This window comes from Maylandia zebra, linkage group LG8 (assembly GCF_041146795.1).
Source record: "Maylandia zebra isolate NMK-2024a linkage group LG8, Mzebra_GT3a, whole genome shotgun sequence".
NCBI lineage: Eukaryota > Metazoa > Chordata > Actinopteri > Cichliformes > Cichlidae > Maylandia > Maylandia zebra.
In genome coordinates this window covers 16,417,974-16,439,233 of record NC_135174.1, presented here as the reverse complement: position 1 = coordinate 16,439,233, position 21,260 = coordinate 16,417,974, and the positions used below count along the sequence as shown (strand labels likewise).

At 40.7% G+C, this 21,260-nt stretch overlaps 1 protein-coding gene across 4 annotated transcripts in view; it reads left to right on the top strand.

Moving 5' to 3' along the window:
• The first annotated feature begins 1,074 nt into the window (after positions 1–1,074).
• svild (supervillin d) overlaps positions 1,075–21,260 on the top strand; it is a 48,790-nt gene continuing 28,604 nt past the window's right edge. For 2 of the 4 annotated variants that reach the window (XM_076887495.1, XM_076887497.1), the window contains exons 1-2: positions 1,075–1,205; positions 17,684–18,173. In XM_076887495.1, the coding sequence (XP_076743610.1) occupies positions 17,794–18,173 (380 nt within the window). In that variant the 5' untranslated portion in view covers positions 1,075–1,205; positions 17,684–17,793. The other 2 variants (XM_004567522.6, XM_076887496.1) reach the window with 2 other exon arrangements.

The following is a 21,260-nucleotide window of genomic DNA, read 5'->3' as shown; positions in this document are numbered from 1 at the left end:
AGGACAAAGGAAGAAACTGCAGGCCTTATAAACCTACATTTCCTTAAGAAAGAGGGGAAAAATCCAGGAAAGACCTGACACAGGACCTGAGAGATGCATCTGGCTCTGCAGCTGTTCAGTCTCAGTGGAAGGGTGGCTGTCAAGAAGCCAGTCTTAAGAAAGAGAAACAGGAAGAAAAAGCTCAGATATGGCACATTACACGATAACTGCACTGAAAATCAGGGGCAAAAGGTCTTACGTGCTCAATCCAAATGAAAAGTTGCCTATGATAGTTCAGTGTGTGGTTAGAATAAAGGTGTTCATTCCAAATTCTGATTTTCAAGCTCTTAAGAGTTTTCAAACTAAGTTCTTGCCTTAGATGCTGTATTACGATGTGTATTTGCACATGTTTTTGCACCTATTTCTCATTTTCCTTGCAAAATATAAAGAAATGAAGGGTTGGTTCATGACTATTTCACAATGCTGTACCTACAGTGCCTTTCAATGAACACCAGGGTGCGCTGCAAGATATCAAAGCGGGCCTTCGCTTAATGAGCAACCAGAGTGCCAGATATAGAACTCACCTGCTTTGCATTATGTGGTTGCATGTGTAACAAAATCTGTAACATATAAGAAGCAGCGACAGTGACACGCAAAGAGAAAGAGGGGAGAGTGTGTTTTTAAAGTGTTGGGTTTGTATACCCCCCACCCCACCCCATTTTTTAGTTTATGGATCGATAAATAGTGTTAAAGCTTTCAGTCCCTCACTAACAGATCATAGACTTTGCCACTGGCTCAATTATTGTTTTTATTTTAATCAGTGCGGTACAATGCGGTGTATCAAGCAGCACAAACAAGAAATGCCCCAATAAGGAATACACATAATGTAGTCATGTAAAGCTTTTGGCATTTACTAAATTTAACTTCTTGGTATATAATTACTTTTATTTTCTTACTGTACACACACAGACACACACACAGTCATAATTTATACATTACAGCTAGGAAAAGGGGCGTTTACTGGAAAGACGCGAACGCACCGCCGTTTGGTTCCAACCAATCAGAGAAGAGATAGCATTTTAAGTTTGAAGCCACTCGACCTGCTTCCAGTAGCCGCTATCACAGCTTTTTCTCTCTCTGCATACTGACCAGGCAGGACTCCGCCGTGCTGACCCCTCAGTTTCGGTGAAGGGTGGTATGGAGAGCCTATCTGTCTTCTGAAGAAGGCAAGTGCTGACTCATTGCTCACTTTGCTTTCATGCCGTCTGTCGTGCAGGACTCGCTCTTGCCGGTGAAACGCTATCTGACGGCTTGAACTACGTGCTCAGGTTAACGTTAGTGCTGCCACCAAACTTTCCAAAACAGAGCGAGTGTTTGAACAGCTGTATCACAGAGGGTCTCTAATATCTCGACGTGTATGTGGTTGTTTGCTGGCGCGTAAGGAGACCTCCATGGTGGGTCGCAGGTATGTTTACAAGTTAGGGGGTTATTTTTCCCCCCCTTTTTTGTAATGACCGTGTTGTTATGGCGTAACTAACTCCGGTGCTGTCACGCTGGATGTTTGAAGGCATTAGCACAAACTGTGTACTTCCTGTGAACAATTTGAAGCATTTAATGGCTGTTTGAGGAAATGCTCATCTCTGATAGTCGTGCATTTTTGTATATGGAAAAAAAATGTTGCGCACAAGGATATGATGCATGCATTGGGTCGAAACACTCATTGTAAATCGGCTGTCATCGCCTTTTTCATATTTAGCTTCGTATTTTACTCAGTGTGAGTAAAATGTTGCTTTTTATAACACCAGTTTAAATCTTTCTGGTTAATATTGCACTTGAATACGCCTACTACCGGCTTGTTCCCTTTAACTGTATTCATTGAGCAAAACGACTCCAAACGCTCCTTTCCATCTATAGGTTCCCCCCCTTAAGGCAGTTCAAGTGTGACATGTCAAATTGCATGTTAAAGTTAGCTGGTTTTATGCGTCCCCTCACTCTTTTACTTAGGTTTCGGCAAATTAGTCAGCAGAGAGTTGTTGAGCTCACTCTCCACAGAGGGGAACTAACCCTGGGCGCAGTGAGTGAACATTTGAGGCCTGTTCTGCAAAACCACCTGTGAAAACAAAGTGATAAAAAAAAGACAGAGAGAGAGCGATAAAAATGAAAAGGCTTCAGGGCCCACTGCTGTTACAGTAATGTCACTCCAGCTGGCACATAATAGTTTGGAGCCAGAGTCGTGTTTATCTGTGTCAGACTACCATGGCTGTGCAAATACTGGCAGACTGCTGGGGAGGTGTGTATGATTGTCTTTGAAGTATGTTTTTCTTTTTTTGATCATATGATTGGGTCTGGTTCTTGTCACATGCCACGAAGCATATTTAAATTCAAAATGTTGTCCTTTTTTTGGTTTTTAATGGAAAGGTGACCTTAGAGTTGATTACATTCTATTCACATGTTTTTCATCTGTCAAAAAGGGTTTGATGTATGATTTCAAGAGTCGCTGTTATTTTTTTCTGAAATTATGAATAGAACTAAAGTTTTTTTTTTTTTTTTTAGAATCCCAGGGGTACTGTGTTTAAGGCTTGACTGTAATTTTCCCATTGTAAGGCATTTCAGTGGCTTGTGTCACAACAGGCTTCCCAGGACCATCATGAGCCAGCTGGTGTTGAGCAACTCAGGGGAAAAAAAAACCCTGATGCCTTGATAAGATGTACTATGTGCTGTGTGTCAGGCGCAGAACAGGATGGCACATGTTAAAGCATTGCTCTTAATCGCTGTTGTAATGGGGCCTGTTTCTCTGTGGGAATAAACCCAACACTGAAAAGGTTGAAATGCTTAGCAGAATCTAAATAAAAGCAAAATGCTTTTCAAATCCCATGAACCCATATCTTATTTACCATAGAACATAGGAAACACATCAAATGTTTATATTGATAAAATGTACTTTTTGGGGGGGGTACTTTTTGATTTTGAGTCCTATGTTTTGCCAGGTTTACCAGGTATGTCTGATATAGGATTTTACTGGCCTGTTGCTATTTAACCTAATTAGCTGCAAAGTGTTCCTCTAGCTATTTTCTTTATAGCTCCAATTACTTGTCCAGCCATTTGCTGCCTCAATTCTAACTTTTTTGAGACATGTTGATGCAATCAAATTCAAAATGAGCAAATTTCTTTTTTGTAAAATAGCAAAAATGTCTCACATTAAACATGTGATTTTTTTTCTTCTGTTTTTTATTGTGAATAAAATATGGGTTTATGAGACCAGCAAACAATGCATCCTGCTTTTATTTACAGTTCCTCTCTCTCATCTGCATAGTGCTGCCGCACATTACCTGCCTTTTCTTTGAGCCATGCAAAGACCATAAACAAAGAGAGACAGAGACTCCATTGTTGTCAAGCAAAAGTAAGTGTTTTGCAGTGGCATTGGGAGGTATTATCATTCATCCAAACACCTCCTGTCAGTCTTGGGGTGGTAATGGATTGTCCCTGCAGGGATCTTGTTACTCAACACTAGTGGAGAAGTGTGCCGTGGATGAGGGCTTTTGCTGCACAGACTTGTTTTGTTTTCTTCTAGAAAACTCAATTCCTGGATCATTGCCATCACAAGAAAACAATAACAAGGTGTACGAGGCTCTTAACCATGGGCCAGTTCCCTGGAATCATCCCGCAGAATCAAAGACCGTGGGACATTGCCCTGCTACTTGGTGGCTGCGCATTTCTTTCCTTGTTCTCTTTTTTTTTCTGCTATCAGAGAAATTTCCCTCTTGTTTGCAAGCGACAGATGGGTTGAAGACCTGTCATTAAGGCTTGTTCTGCATTTTTGTGAACACTGTCAAAATTTTTTTTTTTTTGTTTTTTGGTGTTTGCACCTCCGATAGAGTGTTGCTTCGCTCAAAAGTAATTAAGGGATGTTTATTTAAAAAAATAAAATAAAATCTGTAAAGTTAGAGCTGTCAGTTGGGCAATGACTGTTTTAACAAGACTCTAAAGGCAAAATACCAAAACAAGCACACCAAGATTTCCACATTAATTTAAAAAAAAAGAAACCACCGACTAAAATCACATTGCTTTGTATTTCAGTTCTCCGAGGAGTCTTTCTGTCTTGTAATTCTTTTAAAGTGATCTTGAGCAATAGTTCTCCAGGTTTTCTGAAGGTCTTCTTGACATTGACTGCTTTTTCACTTATTTTCGGTCCAGTCCTTTCACAGAAATGTTTTCAGAGAAATGTTTTCCTGTTTTTCTTGTTTGCTCTGAATCATTCAAGCATAAAGGCAAAACTCAAGATATGAACCAGTGTTGTGTCTTCTATGAGTAGACACAACACCTTAGAGTTTTAAATTATATCTTTTGGTATTTAGTTTCACTTCAAAGAAGATCGATGTTTTATTTTTATTTTATTTAATCTGTGAAAAATGTCAAAGTTGACACAGTTTAAAATGAATAAAATAGTAATTTTGGAGGCAGCCGACATCCAAAGCAGAACTTTCAATGTCCTTACAATGCTGGCAAACTGTTCCTGAAGACTACTGAAAGAAATTACAGGAAAACTTGTCTAAGAGTTCAGATTCACTCTGTTTTGCTTTATCTACTGTATTTCCATTTATGTTTGCATATGTTTCCATAAATCATTGCACCTACTTCTTATTTCCCAAGCAAAATATAAGGGAATGACGGGGTGGCTCAAGGCTTTTGCACAATACGGTATGTGTGCAGGTCCTACAAAAAGAGAACTTCACGTAGCCTGACAGTGGTAAAACACTGAATGACTGAAGCATTGTTTTGAACAACAACAAGGACATCAGGAAAGAGGAGGAAGTGTGGAAGAAAACATCAAAAATCAACAAAGCACAAATAGGAAGAAGAGTTAAATTACTTCTTTTGACAGTTTTTGTAACCCTGGCTTCATTTTATTGTTATCTCTATTTTCATACTATCACTTCTAGTTTTTTGTTTTTGTTTTTTTTCTGTGGTAGAGGCTTAGCTAACGGGACAACCGGTTATTCCACATATTTATGACAGTGCCCCCAGGTGACTGTCACTACAACTACAACTTGCTGACATGTGTCTCACCAACAGACTACCAGTGCAGTGCTACGTTGGGACCTTAAAACCCACACAGGAAACCACTAGCAGAAAAGTGGTCAATCAAATTCAGTGATTTCAAGACAATGTCCCTGACCTTTATGAATTGGAAAGGTCCCGAATTAAACTTTTGTTAACTTTGAGTCGAGTGAAGTGACAACTACTGAGAGCCCAGGATCCTGATGATTGTCATATGACAGGGTTTTGATACGTTAGTGGAATTTCCGAGATGTCTGGTCGTGACAGAAGCAATGGGTGGCAGGTATGGACATTCCTTGAGTTTGTTGCCACATTGTAATCACAATCTTATGACTGAAGAAGGCTTTACGCACTTCACAATAATATCCCCTTTGACAGGATAAAGTGTACATGTACAGATGGGCACAAACCTCCAGGGCTGAAAAAATTAGGCTGAATGGTGCAGAACAACTGCAGTTCCTCAGGCGGCCACTTGAGGCTGAATCCCACAAGCCAATCAGTCCTCATAGACTCCTGTATTAAACATAATATAACTTGTTTCCAGCCTACTATATAAACGTTTTTCGGTCTCTGTAGCTAATTCGCCCTTTCACACCAGTTGTGCAAACTCGTTGGTTTTTATTCTAACTTAAATTAAATCAACTTGACAGGTACTCGCTGATATAGGTAGTTTTTATCACACTTTATGTAACAGTCTGTCCAAAAGGTCCCCTCAGTTATGGTGAGGGGAATTCTACCGTTTAATTGTGTGGTACTTAGTGCTAATAGATGGGTATCTCTGGCTGTAGTGTGCATACATAGTGCATGGACACAGCTGGCTAACCATGTCAGAAACCAATAACTTTGGGTTCAGGAATAAAATGAAAACAAAACAATGTTCCAGCATCCAAAAGGCTAAAACTAAGAGTTTAAAAGATGACTCTGCCATCTAATTTGAGTGCTAATGTTTTATATGTAAAAGGGAGGGTACCCACTCTGGGCAAGGGACAAGTTGCTCCCCCAAGTGGAGGAATTTAAGTGTCTTGGAGCAGTAATGAGGATGTTGTACTGGTCTGCTGTGATGAAGAGAGAACTGAGTATAAGATGCTATGTCCAAGTGCTTTGGGTAGCATGAGACTGTGGATACGAGTGGCTAAAATAAGGTTCCCCCGTAGTGGGTCTGGGTTCTCCCATAAATATAGGGTGAGGAGTTTGGTCATTCTGGGATTCATTGAAATGAGCCACTTGAAGTGGTCCGGGCACTAGGATGCCTTCTGGATGAGATATTCTGGACAAGTCCTATAAGGGGAGGCCACAGGACAGACCCAAGACATGCCGGAGAGATTATAACTCTCAGCTGTTTTGGGAACGTGTGCAGTGTAAATAAGACAGTTATTAGAGTAGATATTGTTTCACCTGGTCAGTGGAATTTAAGTATACTGAGAATTTCTCAGTCTTTAGCTATAGTGTACTTGAGAAAGTCAGGCACAATTCCACTCAGCCCTGTTGCTCTCCTCTTTCTTGCGCTGACCCATCTTTTCTTCCTCAGCTCTCAGTAGGATTTGATGTCAATTGCACAGCCAAAAAGTTCAGCAGTACAAATATTTATATAAACCAGACGGGATGTGACAGTGTGAGGAATAGGAACTCTACTGGGAAGATGCTAGAGGGTTATCCTTGGGCTAATCTCTACTAAGACATATTTATAAACCTTGCTAGCAGTTAGAGTGGACCGCTTCCAGCTTCAGCGCTAAGATGCAAACTGTATTTGGTCAGCACCACCACCACCGGGACCAACTTCAATAACGACGTCTGTTTAACCAATTTAATATTTGCATGGCACATAAACATATGGTTATACTTCAGGGTTTCGTTTGATTTGCACAAACGCGTAATAGTTTCCATGCGTTGAGGGAGCACAGGGGATTTCTCCGTACTGCCTTTCGCTTTGTTTTTTTAGCTGTCAGAGCCGAATTTCATCTGACACCACCGTCAACTGACAACAAAGCCTCAGAGTAAAATATAAGTGAGGTAGTTAGTGTATCTGCGGTGGTGTTTTTTTTTAATTTTTTTTATTTTATTTTATTTTTTTCTGTGCTTTTCAGCCAGCGTTTTTATTGCCTTCAAACCCATATGAGTGGCAGATGTTACCATGAAATACCCATGAATAAAACATGCACAGTTATTGGTAAACCATATTTGGGGGGAGTGTTTAAAGGCAGCAATACTTCCTGTTCTGAGCCAAAGTTTGCATGGAAGTTTTTCAAGCTTACAGAGCAAATCCAAATAAGGCCTCTTGTTCATCATATATGCATGTCATATGTGGGGCAGTAGACGTTATGTAAATGTAATTAGCCATAAACTTTGGAATGAACTGCAAAACAGCATTTTTGGAAAATTCGGAGGGGGGGGGCCTTCACTTTTTTCATGAGCGTTTAATGTCGTATTTCTGCTTTTTCTCCTTACTTGACACATTTTAGTTTGTCTGGCATTAAGTGGTTAATACCACTACTGTTAATACTCTCTCTCAGCCATGACCCATCCCCCTGCAAGATACTACGCCCCCTTTAACCCTCCACTCACCCCCTGCTCAGTAGCATTCCAGCTGGCCAGATGGTGTCTGCCCTGCACAGTGGACACCACAGAGCTGAGAGGGAGAAACCCCACTGGCAGGATGAGACATTCCACCCCACTAATTCCCCCCCTCAGTCCTCATTTTGCGTCCTCTTTCTCTCTGTTCTTCTTCTCGGTATCTCAGAGGCTGCTATTCTGTGGAAGAACTCTATGCTGATAAGTTGTTGCCAAGCGGAAAAATCTCATTATGGTTTGTCAGGGTCTTCAACTCAGCTGTGAGGAAGAACAACAGCAGAGATAGTTACATGCTCTTATTTCAAATACAGCTATCGAACAGCTGTCTGAAAAGAGAGTGGATTAATTTTCATGTAGTTGAGGTCATGTCATTTTTAGCTACTGAAGTTGCTACTTTAACATGTGCAAACCCATTTATTTGTCAAATGTCCTGCCTCTGGGCAGTTTTTGAATTTAGTTTTGGTTGTGCAACAATATTTGCATTCGATCAAAAGTGGCCTCACAGCAGGAACTACTGATATAAATCGTGGAAGTGCATGCAGAAGAGAAGGAACAATGGATGCAAACATCAGTTCTCCCTCGCTTAACTGACCCAGTAGAGGTTTTTGTAAAATTGAAACGGCTTTTAGTCATTTACTTTTCACATTTTCCATCGTAAGTTGGCAAAACCGATGTGCTGGAAGTGTTGCTGGAGCACTAAAATTCTTTCTGTGTGCCTGCTCTGGGGGTTGTGGCTTTAATTGCAGCTACTATGCTAGATGTATCCCATTTAACAAAAAAAAACCCCCAACATCTGTCTGGGTGTTTGCTTCTGCTGTGCATGTGTGTGTGTTTGTGTGTGTGCACGTATATGATCTCCTGGCTAGATAAAGTAGCATAAACCCCACCCTTCCTTCTCACCGCTGCAGCTTCCATGATTGCAGTATTTTGTTGGAGAGGCAGTGTGTGTGTTTCTCCTCGCCTATCTTCTTCTTCTTTTTTTTTTTTTTTTTCTTTTTTCTTGTGTTCCCCTCGTTGCATGTGCACAGTGCATTTGTGTGAGTGTGTTTGCTTGTTTGTTTTTCCCCATATGCAATGCTTAATGGCTTCTCTGAATGGAGGAAAATGGAAAGCTTGGAAGGCTTGGACAAAAATGTAGTCTGTAAATAGAGAAAAAAACACACACTCGCGCTGTCCAGTGTAACTTTGAGGCTTGATTGTGTTTGAATGACATGTAGCCAAATTAAATATTTCCAGGAGGGGAAGCTGCACGCTTTCTTTGTCTTTCTGGTGACATAAGTAGTGCTGCCTGAAGCGGGTCAGTGCATTTCTACAGCACGAGTACCCACAGGGTTGTTATGTCAACTGCTTTTCAGGCTACTGGCTCCAGTCAGCAGGACTTCTGGTAAAAGGGATTTAAGGGACTTTGTGTCTCTGTGAGAAAGAGGGGGGGGGAGAGGGGGAGATGGATTAGTCTCAGACCCTGTTGTTTTTTTTGCAGTAGCAGATTTTGTCCTCCTCCCTCTGCTCCTCACCCCCATATCACCAGACTGAGGCCTCTCGGCACCCTGGAAACACATGCCCCACAAAGCCATCACATCCATCCCCCCCTTCCCCACAAAAGCCCATTTTCTCCAGCTTTCTTCTCATCTCCCGTCCTCTTTCCCCACACATTTTCCTGTTGGAGCCTCTTGTTTCCGTTCACAATCCCTTTTTTGTATCATCCTCTGCCCTCCGTACTCTTCTTCTGTCTACAGCTGCTTTTCCTTCCTCTGTCACTTTAACTCCATTTCCCTCTTTTCCCTCACAGATCAAAGGGATAGTTTAGTCATGTGATTGAAGACCCCGTTGCCAAGATAGACAAACACACCCTGCTGTCAGATTGAAACTCTGAAGCGGACTCTACTAGCTGTGATGGGGATGCGAGCAGTTGGAGTTGTGGTTCAAATTTGCCAGTTGTTGCAGGCAGGGCACTTAAACCACCTTAAGTGCTGAAAGATTGCTTTTTAATGAGACACACATTGAACACTCACTATGTGGTTAATTGTTATGTGAGGGTTGCTTAAAAAAAAAAAGTAACACACCCTCCATCTACCGTCCTCCCGGGCCACATCACGGTGAATTTTTTTCCATTTGAAAAACATTGGTTTGATTGCTTGCATGGATCGATATACGTATAAAACATGGGGTTATTGCATTAGGACTAGTGACCTGTGTCTGCTTTCAGTGGAAAGGCACATGACCTGGTTGTAGTCATACACACCCAATGCAACATATTGTATACCAAACAAATCACAGGACTTCTTGTGCTTCCTGTCATTTTTCTGTTGTCGACAGCGGTAGGATGACATGCTGCTTTCTCTGGACATAAAAAGAACACAATAATGGTAAGATCTGATATTACTATATTACTTCTTTGGGTAAGAATATTTTTGTGGACTAACTGTTTTTGTGCCAGTGACTTTTTGACTGCTTTTGAAGTGCAGTGAAGGTGGAAGTTTGTCCTCTCGGGTGTTTGACCTGTGACTCTGCAGCAGAGCTCCTGGTGGGCTAACCAGGCCTAGGGCTTCCTTTACAGATGTTTGTTGGACTTAACTGGGCTAAGGATTTAATATTATTACGTGTCTCTCATCTGTTTCTATGTGTGCATGTATCACTTTAACCCTACCCCCCTCATGTTAACACCTGTGGAGAGGAAGTACGATAGAAACCATTGCACAACATACATGAGTCCAAAATGCAGTAGAGACTTGCACACTGAGCTGAGACGTGCATAAATTAGGTACATTTTCTTGAGGGCTGGATGGGTGATGTCACAGTCATCAGTAAAATTTGGGGATTCACATTAGATGGCCAAATCTCAAAGGAAGGAATACTTTTGGAAGTTGCTCGCATATGCTTCCTTCCTCTGCACTAAAGAGCACACTTTTTTACTTCCATCTTTTGTTTTGTTCCTTCATGGCTCCTGATGCTGGCTGAGGATTTCTCAGCACACCACCAGCTGTAAATCCTTTTTTTCTTCTTTATTTCAAAATTGGAAGGCCAGTTTATTTTTCCACTGGCACCTGGCTTTCTTAGTGGAGCAGAGTTTCCACTCTCCACCCTCTTCCCTCAGGAAGAGACTGTGTCAGCAACTGGCTGGCTCTGTCTTCAGCAGCTCCCCCCGATTTTGTACAATTAGGAAAAGAACATTTCTCTGATGGTTTACTGTTTATGTGAATTTGTGAAGTGGCTAAAATGTTTTCATGATGATACAAAACAACATGTATATCCTGTGTACTAATGGCCATAAAACAACTTGGCAGATTTGAAACCTGAGCGCTGTCACAGTCTAGGGCTGTCAGGTGTAAATGTCTGTGGTGTTTAGGGTTTCAATGAGAAAAAACAGAAGACTTGTGGGAATTCTGGCAAAGCTGAACTGAAACAATACTGAAAGGTTGGACACGAGTTCATATCGGTCTTTGGTTGCGAGCTCAATATGTTTCATTGGTCCTGTGACTTCTCTCATTAAGTTGATGACTTACAGAGCTGTGGGCTTTGTGGTGAAAGGCTGACTGACTGTCTGTCATAACACCTTAAATGTTTGCTAAACAGTGCTTACATGCACTTTGGTTCATTCTTTACCAGTGATGTATTTTTTTTGCATATATACACAGTTAAAAGCCTTTTCCATACAAATCTACTATTCATAGAGTAGAGTGTTGACCACAGTCCTGCTCTGTCCTCTTGTTTGGACATGTGATTTCTGACAAAATCTAGTCTGGTAGACTACAGGTCAATATCTGCCTCTAGGGCAGCATTCTGTCTGGCCCTTATCTCAGAGTAGTTTCTGTGTATGCTGTTCTTATGAATATGTCAACAGGTGTTCATTTCCTGTAACTCAAATCATCAGTGACCAACAGTGACATGGTGAAAATTAACTGGGTTTTCTCATTTGAGCTGCTTATACCAGCCAGTAAAACACTTGACAGTTTAACTGCAGGCAGCATAATTGTTTTATCCAGTGAGTTTAAGTGTTGTAACTTCTGCATTTGTGGTATATTGCATTTCTTACAGACGTTATGTAATCTCAAGTAACTCCTTACTTGAGAGGAGTAAACATTTTAAGATGGCCCTGTCATGTAGTACTTAGACTTACAATATGAAATGATTTGAAGATATTTTGAGTCCAAAATAGATGCTGCCTGAAACAATTCAAAGTTTTTCTCACTACCCATCCCTTCTATTTAAGAGAGCACTGGACATTTGCCAGGGTTGAGAAAAAGCTTTTAGGAAGAAGGATATGGGGCACGGCCAGGAAGTGACATACTTGGCCTGTGTTGAGACAGATCTTCCTCTTGTAGACAGTAACAGCTCCCAATGGGCAACAAAAGGTCAGAGAACACTCTAGTGATTGGAAGCCGATGATTCAGTTTGTTTGCGTGCCCTAGAGCAGCAGAAATATTATTGCCCACATAAATTAGCCGGTAGGACTGGTATAACTACATAGTGAACAAGACAGACACATTGTCACCAGTGACACAAAACAAAAGAACAAGATGTTTTTTTTTCTTTTTGTCTTTGTTAACAAGCTGCTCTCAAATATGTGATGTGATCCCCTTTCAGGGACAATCATACTGAACCAGATGACTTAGCTGCTGTGATGGGAACAGATGTTTTGTTCTGTTGGGAGCTTTGGCCCTTTTTTATTGTTATGTCGACTGCTATTACTCCTTTCACTTATGCAGGCCTGTCTTACTGCTTTTTTTGATCCTGGTAGCTGCGCTTGTCTTCATTACTCAAGAAATAACCATAAATAGGGAAAGGCACCATGCAGTGTTTTGGTGTTGTAAATCACCTAACAAAACAAATATTCTGGGTGAGTCCACATGTGCTGATAGAGGGGGTGATGATTTTTAAAGTATGACTCACAACTGCATTTTGAGTCCCCTTGTTGCTTAAAATAACAGAGGCGGCTTCCAAACAAAGCAGCCTCGACGTTCTGGGTCTCCACGGATAAGCTTTAGTGCACTGTGGAGCTCTCCTTTTATAGGTAGTGACCTAGGTGAATTACGTAAGCGCACACACACGCGTGCGTGCAGTCCTGAAATCAACATCTAAATGAAGGATCCTTTTTGCCTTCATAAGGCTTTGTTTTGGTGTAGCATTGAGTTCAAACCTAAAGGTCAAGTCAAATTAAAGATTTCTTTGTTAGTATTTGTTGCGAAAATGGCTCTTTGCTTCAAACAGGTCAGGGAACGTCACAATTTAGGGTTGCTTTGGTTCTACTTTGATTTTGGTGGTTTTACCATATTATAAGAATGTAAACTGTGAAATACCCTAAAACAAATTAGGCTTGATGAGAAGTCTAATACACTCTAATCATAAATATCTGTTTCTTTTTGAGCTCTGTAACCCAGGAAAGCTTCAGTCTTGGAAGCGGTGTTCCCAGTTGATTAGGCGTGCGTGTTTAATTTCTCATTTGGTTTTCGTATTGTGTTGTGAACTCTGCTTTAAAAGCTTTTGCCTAGTCTAAGCTGGGATGTGTACCCAGAGTCTGTTCTAGTTTAGTTGCAGTTTTTCCCACAGAGCTAGGTTCCAGTTGTGGTCAGAAGTTTACATACACTCATCATGGGCATAAATGTCATGGTAATTTGGGGCTTTTAATGATTAATTCGAGCCGTTTTTCTTCTAGGGTGGATATGATTGTACAACATATCTTCAATGACTTTAAATAACAAATTGGGTGCACAAGTTTAGAGAAAATCCATAATAAATCCAATCCACACAAGAAAAGAAGTATACATACAGCCTCAAATACATACAAACACCCCTAACTAATATTTGGCTAAATGTCCCTTAGTAATTTGTACCACAACCAGATGCTTTTGATGCCATCAACAAGCTTTTGGTATAATTCTGGCTGAAGATTTCACCACTCACATACGTCTTTTCATTTGGGACCAAATATCAAGCTTAGTGCAGATCGAAGAAGGAGAAACTGAGTTTCTTGGACATTTTCCTGAGTATTGGTCAATCCAACGAGTCCTGTCAAACAAATCCTTTTTATGGCAGCAAAGAGAAATTAGCAGTTGTAGTCAATCATGATGACTAATGAGAACTTAATAGGCCTTATTTGTCAATCCTCAGCACCTGTGAAAAGATTTGCGTGAATTCATTTGAGCCTGTATGTGTAATCTTGACCCAGTGTGCCCCAACTCTTGTGTTTTGAAGTAATTGAAGATGTATGCAGCACAATTATTCCACCATGGAAAACCGCTTGAAAAAACCCCAAATTACCATGACAGGATGATGAGTGTATGTGAACTTCAAACCACAACCTCTGGCGCTTACATCATTTGTTGTTAAGTAATACATGTATAAGAAGCTAGCCTTTAAATACCTTAATACCCATGCACTTTGTGACAGTGAATTTTTTCTTTCTTTCTTTTTCTTTGTCTCATGCAGTGGGACAAGAAACCAGTTTCAGCCAAGACTGCACTTGGTTGCAACTGTAGTCCTGATTCAGCTCTGCAGTTCTGGTTACAGCGGCCCTCCAGCTTGCAGCTGCTCATCAGAACAAGAGCAGGAATGCAGTACACAAAAGTTATTATTGTCAAGGCATAAGGCAAAACACTAATTGGAGAGGCAGCTAAAAGTTACCAAAGACCACCAAAACAGCGACTTAGTCTGTGATCCAAAAACGCAAAGACAGGAAGAGCTCGGACCAGCATGCGGGCAGTCACTGAACTTTTAAAATAGATGCAGGGGACTTTTCCATGTGTAATTTGATTGTCGATGGCACATTTTCTTGAAGGCGTGACAGAATGAAAACTAAAGCACTAACATAAGTTGCCAAGCATAGTTTGTAGCACTTAATATACCTGGGCGTCTGCAGGAGAAACGGTGAAATGAGCACAGATGTTTGACATCAGACTAACCGGAATCAATGTGAACTGTACTCATTGACTAATTTTTGGGATCTTTTCTGCACAAAGCAGATTAATAGTAGGTGTCTAGGACATCTGCAGGCTTGTAAGAAGGCTCAGACGGCATGGAGCCGTCCAACACAGTCGCAAAGTAAACTAAGGGAGACACTGTGGTCGCTCAGTGTTTAGAAAATCTCTTATTTTAGGTTGAGGAGGAATGGGGGAGGCCAAGGTGAACACCAACGGACACATTTTCTCTTACTGGATGGCACTCGTATACATTAGGGCTGCCACGATTAGTCGACTAGTCACGATTACATCGACGACTAATTTAATAGTCGACGCGTCAAAGCTTTGTAAGATCCCAAAAGACGCAGGAATAAGTAGTAGGATTTAAGAGTGTAATAACGGACTGAAACAGAAGATGGCAGCACAGCATGTACAAGGATGCCAGCTGCCGTTAAACCCCGAAGAAGAAGAAACTGTGTCCCAGAATTCACTGTTCAATGTTTCCAACTTTGAACAGTGGTGGCAGCTAGTTAGTTTTAATGTTACTCTTATTATTCTTTCTGGGTCACAAAATAAACGTTTAACATATTTTCAGGCGAGAATGTAGCTGTGTAAACTTCAAATATCTGCTCAGTTTATCAAGACACCACATATTTTCAAAAGCGCTCCGACATTTTCGGAGACGTCTGTTACCCACTAGCTCGATAGTTAGCCGGGGTTCAAGGCTCACTAGAGCCGGTGAGAACACCGGACACCCGGCAAATCGTTTTGAAACCCACCGCCGTCTTTCGCTACTCAGGTTAAACATGTATAAGTCACTTAGATAACTTAAAAATGTTATTGTTTGGCTTTTTTTCAGTATTTTATTTGTTCCTGAGTAAATCGGTTTGGCTGAGATTAAAGTTATAGTTTTTGCACAGCTGAATAAACGTCAAGCAGACAGCTGATTATCAGAAGTGTGAGATGCTCGAGAGTGTACTCTGGTGTCCCATTATATTTTAGATAGCAAGGAGCAGACGGCTGAGTTTATTAAACTCCACCGAAACAATCTGCAAATTTCATTTAAATTTAATAAACTATCATCTTGTCTTTATTTTTAGTTAGCACATACCTTAAACACTTAAATCTGTAAGCTAATGATAGATATATAAAAGCAGATGCATGCTGGTGCAATAAGCTGTACGATTTACGTCCAATGGACGCATGATCTGATTAGTCGACTAATCGCAAAAATAATCGGTGACTAGTCGACTATCAAAATAATTGTTTGTGGCAACCTAGTACACATACACATTCTGTATAATATACACCAGTTTCCTATGTAATATTTCAAAGCTGTATTCTCTTAAAGGGAGTCATTTATTAACTAAAAGGTGGTCAGAGATTGTAAGCACTCAACATTTGTTCTAGCTTATCACTGTTACAGAATAGGCTCTTAGAGTCAGAGCATTTATTCTACCTTATGATCAGACACACCTTTGTTTTTCCTGTTGCCTTGACCCATTCCTCAGTTTTCCTCTTTCTTCTTGCCTCTCACATTACTAACATTGCCCAGATGCGGAACACTTATTTTCCCATATCCCTGAAGTGTGAGAACTGATGTTCTTAATTAACTCATGCTCTGTATTTATAGGGAGTTCGGGGGGCTATGTTTAACATGTGCCCCTCTATGGTATATGCATCTGTGATTAATGTATGGATACGTATACTGGTCATGCACGTGCATTGGCTAAAATGACCTGTGGTGTTGTTGCTTTTGGCTTATCGGCAAATATGAAGATGTTTGGCTAACGTTTATCTGTGGTGTCACATCGACTTTGCTCTGGTTAAATGTTTAGAGATGGTGTGACGAGCCTCTAAAAGACTTTGTTTTTTTTTTGTATAATGACAGTTTCTTTGTTTCCCCAATAAAAATACCTCACGCCCCTCTCTGTCTTCTCTGTGACTTTTCCAAAGCATCGTGAGCATACTTGTGCTGTGAGAAACGTCTGTGGAAAAGCCCCAGTGCTTTTGGTCCAGCGGTCAGAAACGGTGCCTAATTATTATTGCTGTTGTCAGCTGGCAGTGCCATTTTCAGAGCTCTGCGTTCAGACCGTGTGTGGCTTTTTTTCCCCTCCTCTGTGAATACTTACTGGAACAAAGTGAGTTGAACTTAACAGTCTTGTTTTTTCTTTCTCCCTAAATCATTGTGACTCACTTGGTATTGAAAAGTCAAGTTATTTTATAGTGCTTTTTTTGGGGTGCTGAAGAATGTGGAAAGGAGATGATTAAAAGATGATCCTTTTCACAGACACGGGTAGCTGAAGCCTGTCTCAGCATGCATGGACATGTAGAGATGAAAATAAACATTTACTGATACACACTAATGGACAACATAGAGATTTCAATGCACTGTAAAGACAGTCATTACTCTGGATAATAATTCTGAGAGCAGATAAGCTAGGTGCAAAGCTGTAAGGAATAACATGGGATTAAGATAATATTGCATGTGCATTTACCACTCTATACCCCCACCTCAACTTTCCAACCACCTCAAAGTCGGCCGATGTAATAGAGGTTCAAATCGGAGCCTCACAGCGGTGGTCGGGCGTCTTTGATCTGGCTGACATCATTTTCATGAGGTGGGGGCCAGATGTGATGCGGCAGGGCTTGGCTGAGAGAGATGCAATTTGCTTAGTTTCTTATGAAAGCTGCACCAATGTGTGTGTTTCTGATTCCTGAGTTTGTCTTGTCAGTCAGTATTTTCGATATTTCCACAGGCTAGCATGGTAATCTTACCTCCCCCAACATCCCACCTCTGTGCATACTACACGTTCAAAAAACAAATAATTAACTAAGTAATTTATTTTTGTCTTATCTCAGAGTTCACAATCCTTCTTTGATGTGCTTTAGCAACGTTTATTATTTTTCTGGATGCAGTCTATTGAGGTCAAGGTTGTGCAAAATGTCCTCCGCAGTATCTGAGCTGTTACTGATATGCACTGATGCCTCTTGTGCCAAGTCTGAAGCATTTACCCATCTGTTTTGCATTGGACGTCTAAGTGATGTTGTACAGGAGTGCCCTCACTTCTCTTGTTTACTGTATGTGTTGGTACATCCGGTTTTAACCAGCTTTAATGGGCCAGTTGTCTGAAATTGTATCTGCAGGATGCACTAATGATGTCTTCCTTCCTTGTTTGCAGCGCTGGAATGATTTTGATGGAGTGAGACATTGCTGTCACGGGAGATTTTAAAGAAAAAAGTTGGATCACATATCAAGAAACTAGTCTCTTAAACCGAGTCGAACAGCGTAATGGATGGAATAGACACCCTGCAGAGCTCTGCGCCAGAGACCAAGGCTGAGCGAATTGCTCGCTACAAGGCAGAAAGAAGGCGGGAGTTGGCTGAGCGCTATGGCAACACAGAGGAGCTCACCTCAAAGTACGTGCGTAAGGACAGGAAAACTGCAGGCACATCCGAAACAGTGTCTTTAACAACAAAGGAGAAAGAGAAATGTGAGGATAATGGAGCAGAGCAAACATGCACCAGGAGGGGCTTCAGGAGTAAAGTAGCAGAACCTGTGGAGCCTGCTAATGAAGAGCCCACAAAGAGAACAGCTCACCCCAAAACAGAAACGACTACATCCTCAAAATCAGAAGCTGTGCCCTCCATAAAGATGTCCTCCCATTCCAGGTGAGTTTATCCACATTGTCATAATATTAGATATTAAACACACACTAACCCGTTGTTTGTGCAAGACCAGTCTCATTGTTGTTTTCATGGTGACATAAAATTGGCCAGGGTCATGAAACAGAGCTGCACAGACTTGTGCAAGAAAATCCCCTAAGAACAGATAACTGATGCACATGTAAATCTCTTAAAACTAATTTCAGGAGAAGAAAACGTAGTGTATTGCTTTTCTGAGGTTTCTTTGATTTAGAGAACATTTGCAACAATTGGGCCATTTTTATTCAGCTATTAAATAACTTTAAATGGGCTTGCTGGCTCCCAGTACGTGAAAAGGAGGTAACAAATCGGCGCATTTGGAGAACACTTTGTGCTATCTTCTGTTTGAGGTAAACACAAGTGCTAGCATTTCCAAAATTGGCCATGTGTGCAAAGAACAGGACTACCTTGTTTATTTTGCCATGGTGTGTTTTGCTGTGATTACGTACATGCTGCTTGCTTTGGTTCACTTCACAGTTATATGAGGGGCTCACAAAACCAGCGAATAATGAACCTCTATTGTCAGCTTGACTGGATGAAGAACCTGGAGGTTTCTCAGAGGAATGCTTGTTTCTGAGAATTGTACACAGACGGAGTAAAACATGTCCAGTCGTGGGTCTGGGGCTGTAATCATGCTGCGGATTCTGCTGCATGCACATAACTGGACTTGTCTGTTCCTGAATAAAGCTGCCTGAGGGAGTGATGCTGGTGAGGAGAAGAACAGAGATGGATAAGAGTGCTGAGATAAAATCAGAGTTGGAAGGGAATGAGTGTAGAGCTGTTGAGCTCTGCCAACTTTTCATGCTTTGCGCTTAATTAAGCATATTATAGACAAGCTATTTTATACACTGGAAAAGACATGACTTGGGTTATGGCCTTAAAATAAAAATAGAGCACAAGCAGCATGGCATGTTTCAGTGTTCTACGTTATCATATTTTATGGCAAGTTTGGCTAGTTTGATTACGTTTTAAAATAAATATGTCTTTTTTTTATTTCTACATGCATATTTTAACAGTGATCATCGTTCTGCTTTTGTGGCGTTATTTGGATTAGAACTTTCTCTCTCTTTTTTTTGTAAACAGGTTATGAAATGTGAGAGGAACTTCTCTCAGTGCGTCGGCTTACCACTGCAGAAAGAGTGTTTGGGGAAAGTACAGAGTGCAGTTTATGGACTGTTTTTAATTACAGAGAGCAGAAAGGCAGGTTGACAGTTTAAGGTGTTTGTGTCACATGCCTGTCATGTTAGCTACTATTTTTGTAAGTTCTGTTATGATGTTCACTACACATCACAGCCCAGCTGTGCACGCTTACACAACATACATAAGTATGGTACTGTAGAAGCTTTTGTTGTCTAGGTATTCCCATATATTAATGGTTTTTAGTACTTCATATATTTTCCTTTATTTTAAGACATCTGCGTTCAGCATTGACTCTCATGTCTTTAGTGGGTCACACATATTTACTGAAACTTGAGCAACATTTTTGTGTAGTCTTTTACAGAAAGAGCGTACAGGAAACTGGAGCTTGGCTGTCTCGGTGATAATGAAAGCTGTCAACAGGCGTTTATCTGCAACAGACACGAATCTTTTCCTCGTGAAGTTGCAGTTGAAGGGTGACATTCCAAAAGTCTGCTTTTTGACGTTAAACTGTTACATTGCACCCTTAGCAATTTAAGAAGAATCCGTTTGGTAATGCTTTGTCATCCAACATCTGATGCGTTTGTGTGCATGAAAGCGCACTCTTTGGCTTCTTTCTCCCTTTATTATGATTTATTTTTTTAAATTTTATGTTAAAGACTCCTGGTTTTTAATAGAGGTAGGAATCGGAATCACCCCACAATACAATATTATCACAGTACTTTCCTCACTGTGTGATATCAACTTTAAATTATGTCCTGAAGTTAAACTTTGTCAATATCTGTTATGTTCGATAAGATAACGTTCGCTTCAGCTATTATTTTGATGCAAAATGTGATTGTCAACACTGTAACTAAAGCCTGCTATTGAGACAGAGTCAGTCTAATATCAGTCTGACTGCAGACAAATGAGCTCAAGTTGCCAACTTCAACTTCACTTCAACAATCTGTTTCTGATAACATAGCAATGACCCGTGCTAAATGCAAATGTAACCACTACATTTGCCCTCAGCATCCTTCTCATTCTATAGGAATATAACCAGAATACAACCAGCTTGCTGCCAATTGAGTCCAGTCCCCTTGAATTGTGCTCATTGACAAAGACTCGTTCAGACTGATGGCAACATGCTGGCAATCTGTCTGAATTGATAAATTAGACATCAGTTATTTGCAAACCTTTAATCTCTCTGAGATCGATTGCTCTCAGTCCAGACTGTGACTGTTTCCAGAAAGTTTGCCTCCTATCAGGTAAACTGTGCAATCTAACATGATGGTGAGTGTGAAACACTCTGGGCAACCATTTAGTTACCACAAGTTATATTCAGTTACATAAGGTTAAAAGCCAACAGTATCTATTTTTTAGTGTGTGTGTGTGTGTGTGTGTGTGTGTGTGTGTGTGTGTGTGTGTGTGTGTGTGTGATCATATGAGTTTGGGATAGTATACATAGAATTTCCAGGACAAGTTGCTGCATAGGTCATAGTAATCTTGGTTTGAAAGTGCTCTATGCTATCAAGCATGTGTAACAAACCACAACTATTAATGCTACTGACATGATGGGGTTGGTACCTCTTTATAAACAAAACAGAATTGGGATTAAGGCTAAGGACTGTTTACAGTACTGAGCCACAGCAAAGACAAATGCCTCAAAAAGTTAAGCACACAAATCAGATGTAATAAAATTACAGCTTTTAACAACGCTGCAGCCACAAGTGTTGTTTTTATGCTCTTATTTCATTTTCTCTCATGATATAATTTAATATGATGCACACAAAGCTAAACATAAATTTATGTGAACACTTTTACTGTGAGTGTTTGTTTGATTACACAAGTGCCCAGCTGGATTGGAAAGTTCCCCTCTGTTTTGCTTTTCGCCCACTAAACTGCATTCCGGTTTTCTTCATCTACTTTCAGCTGACC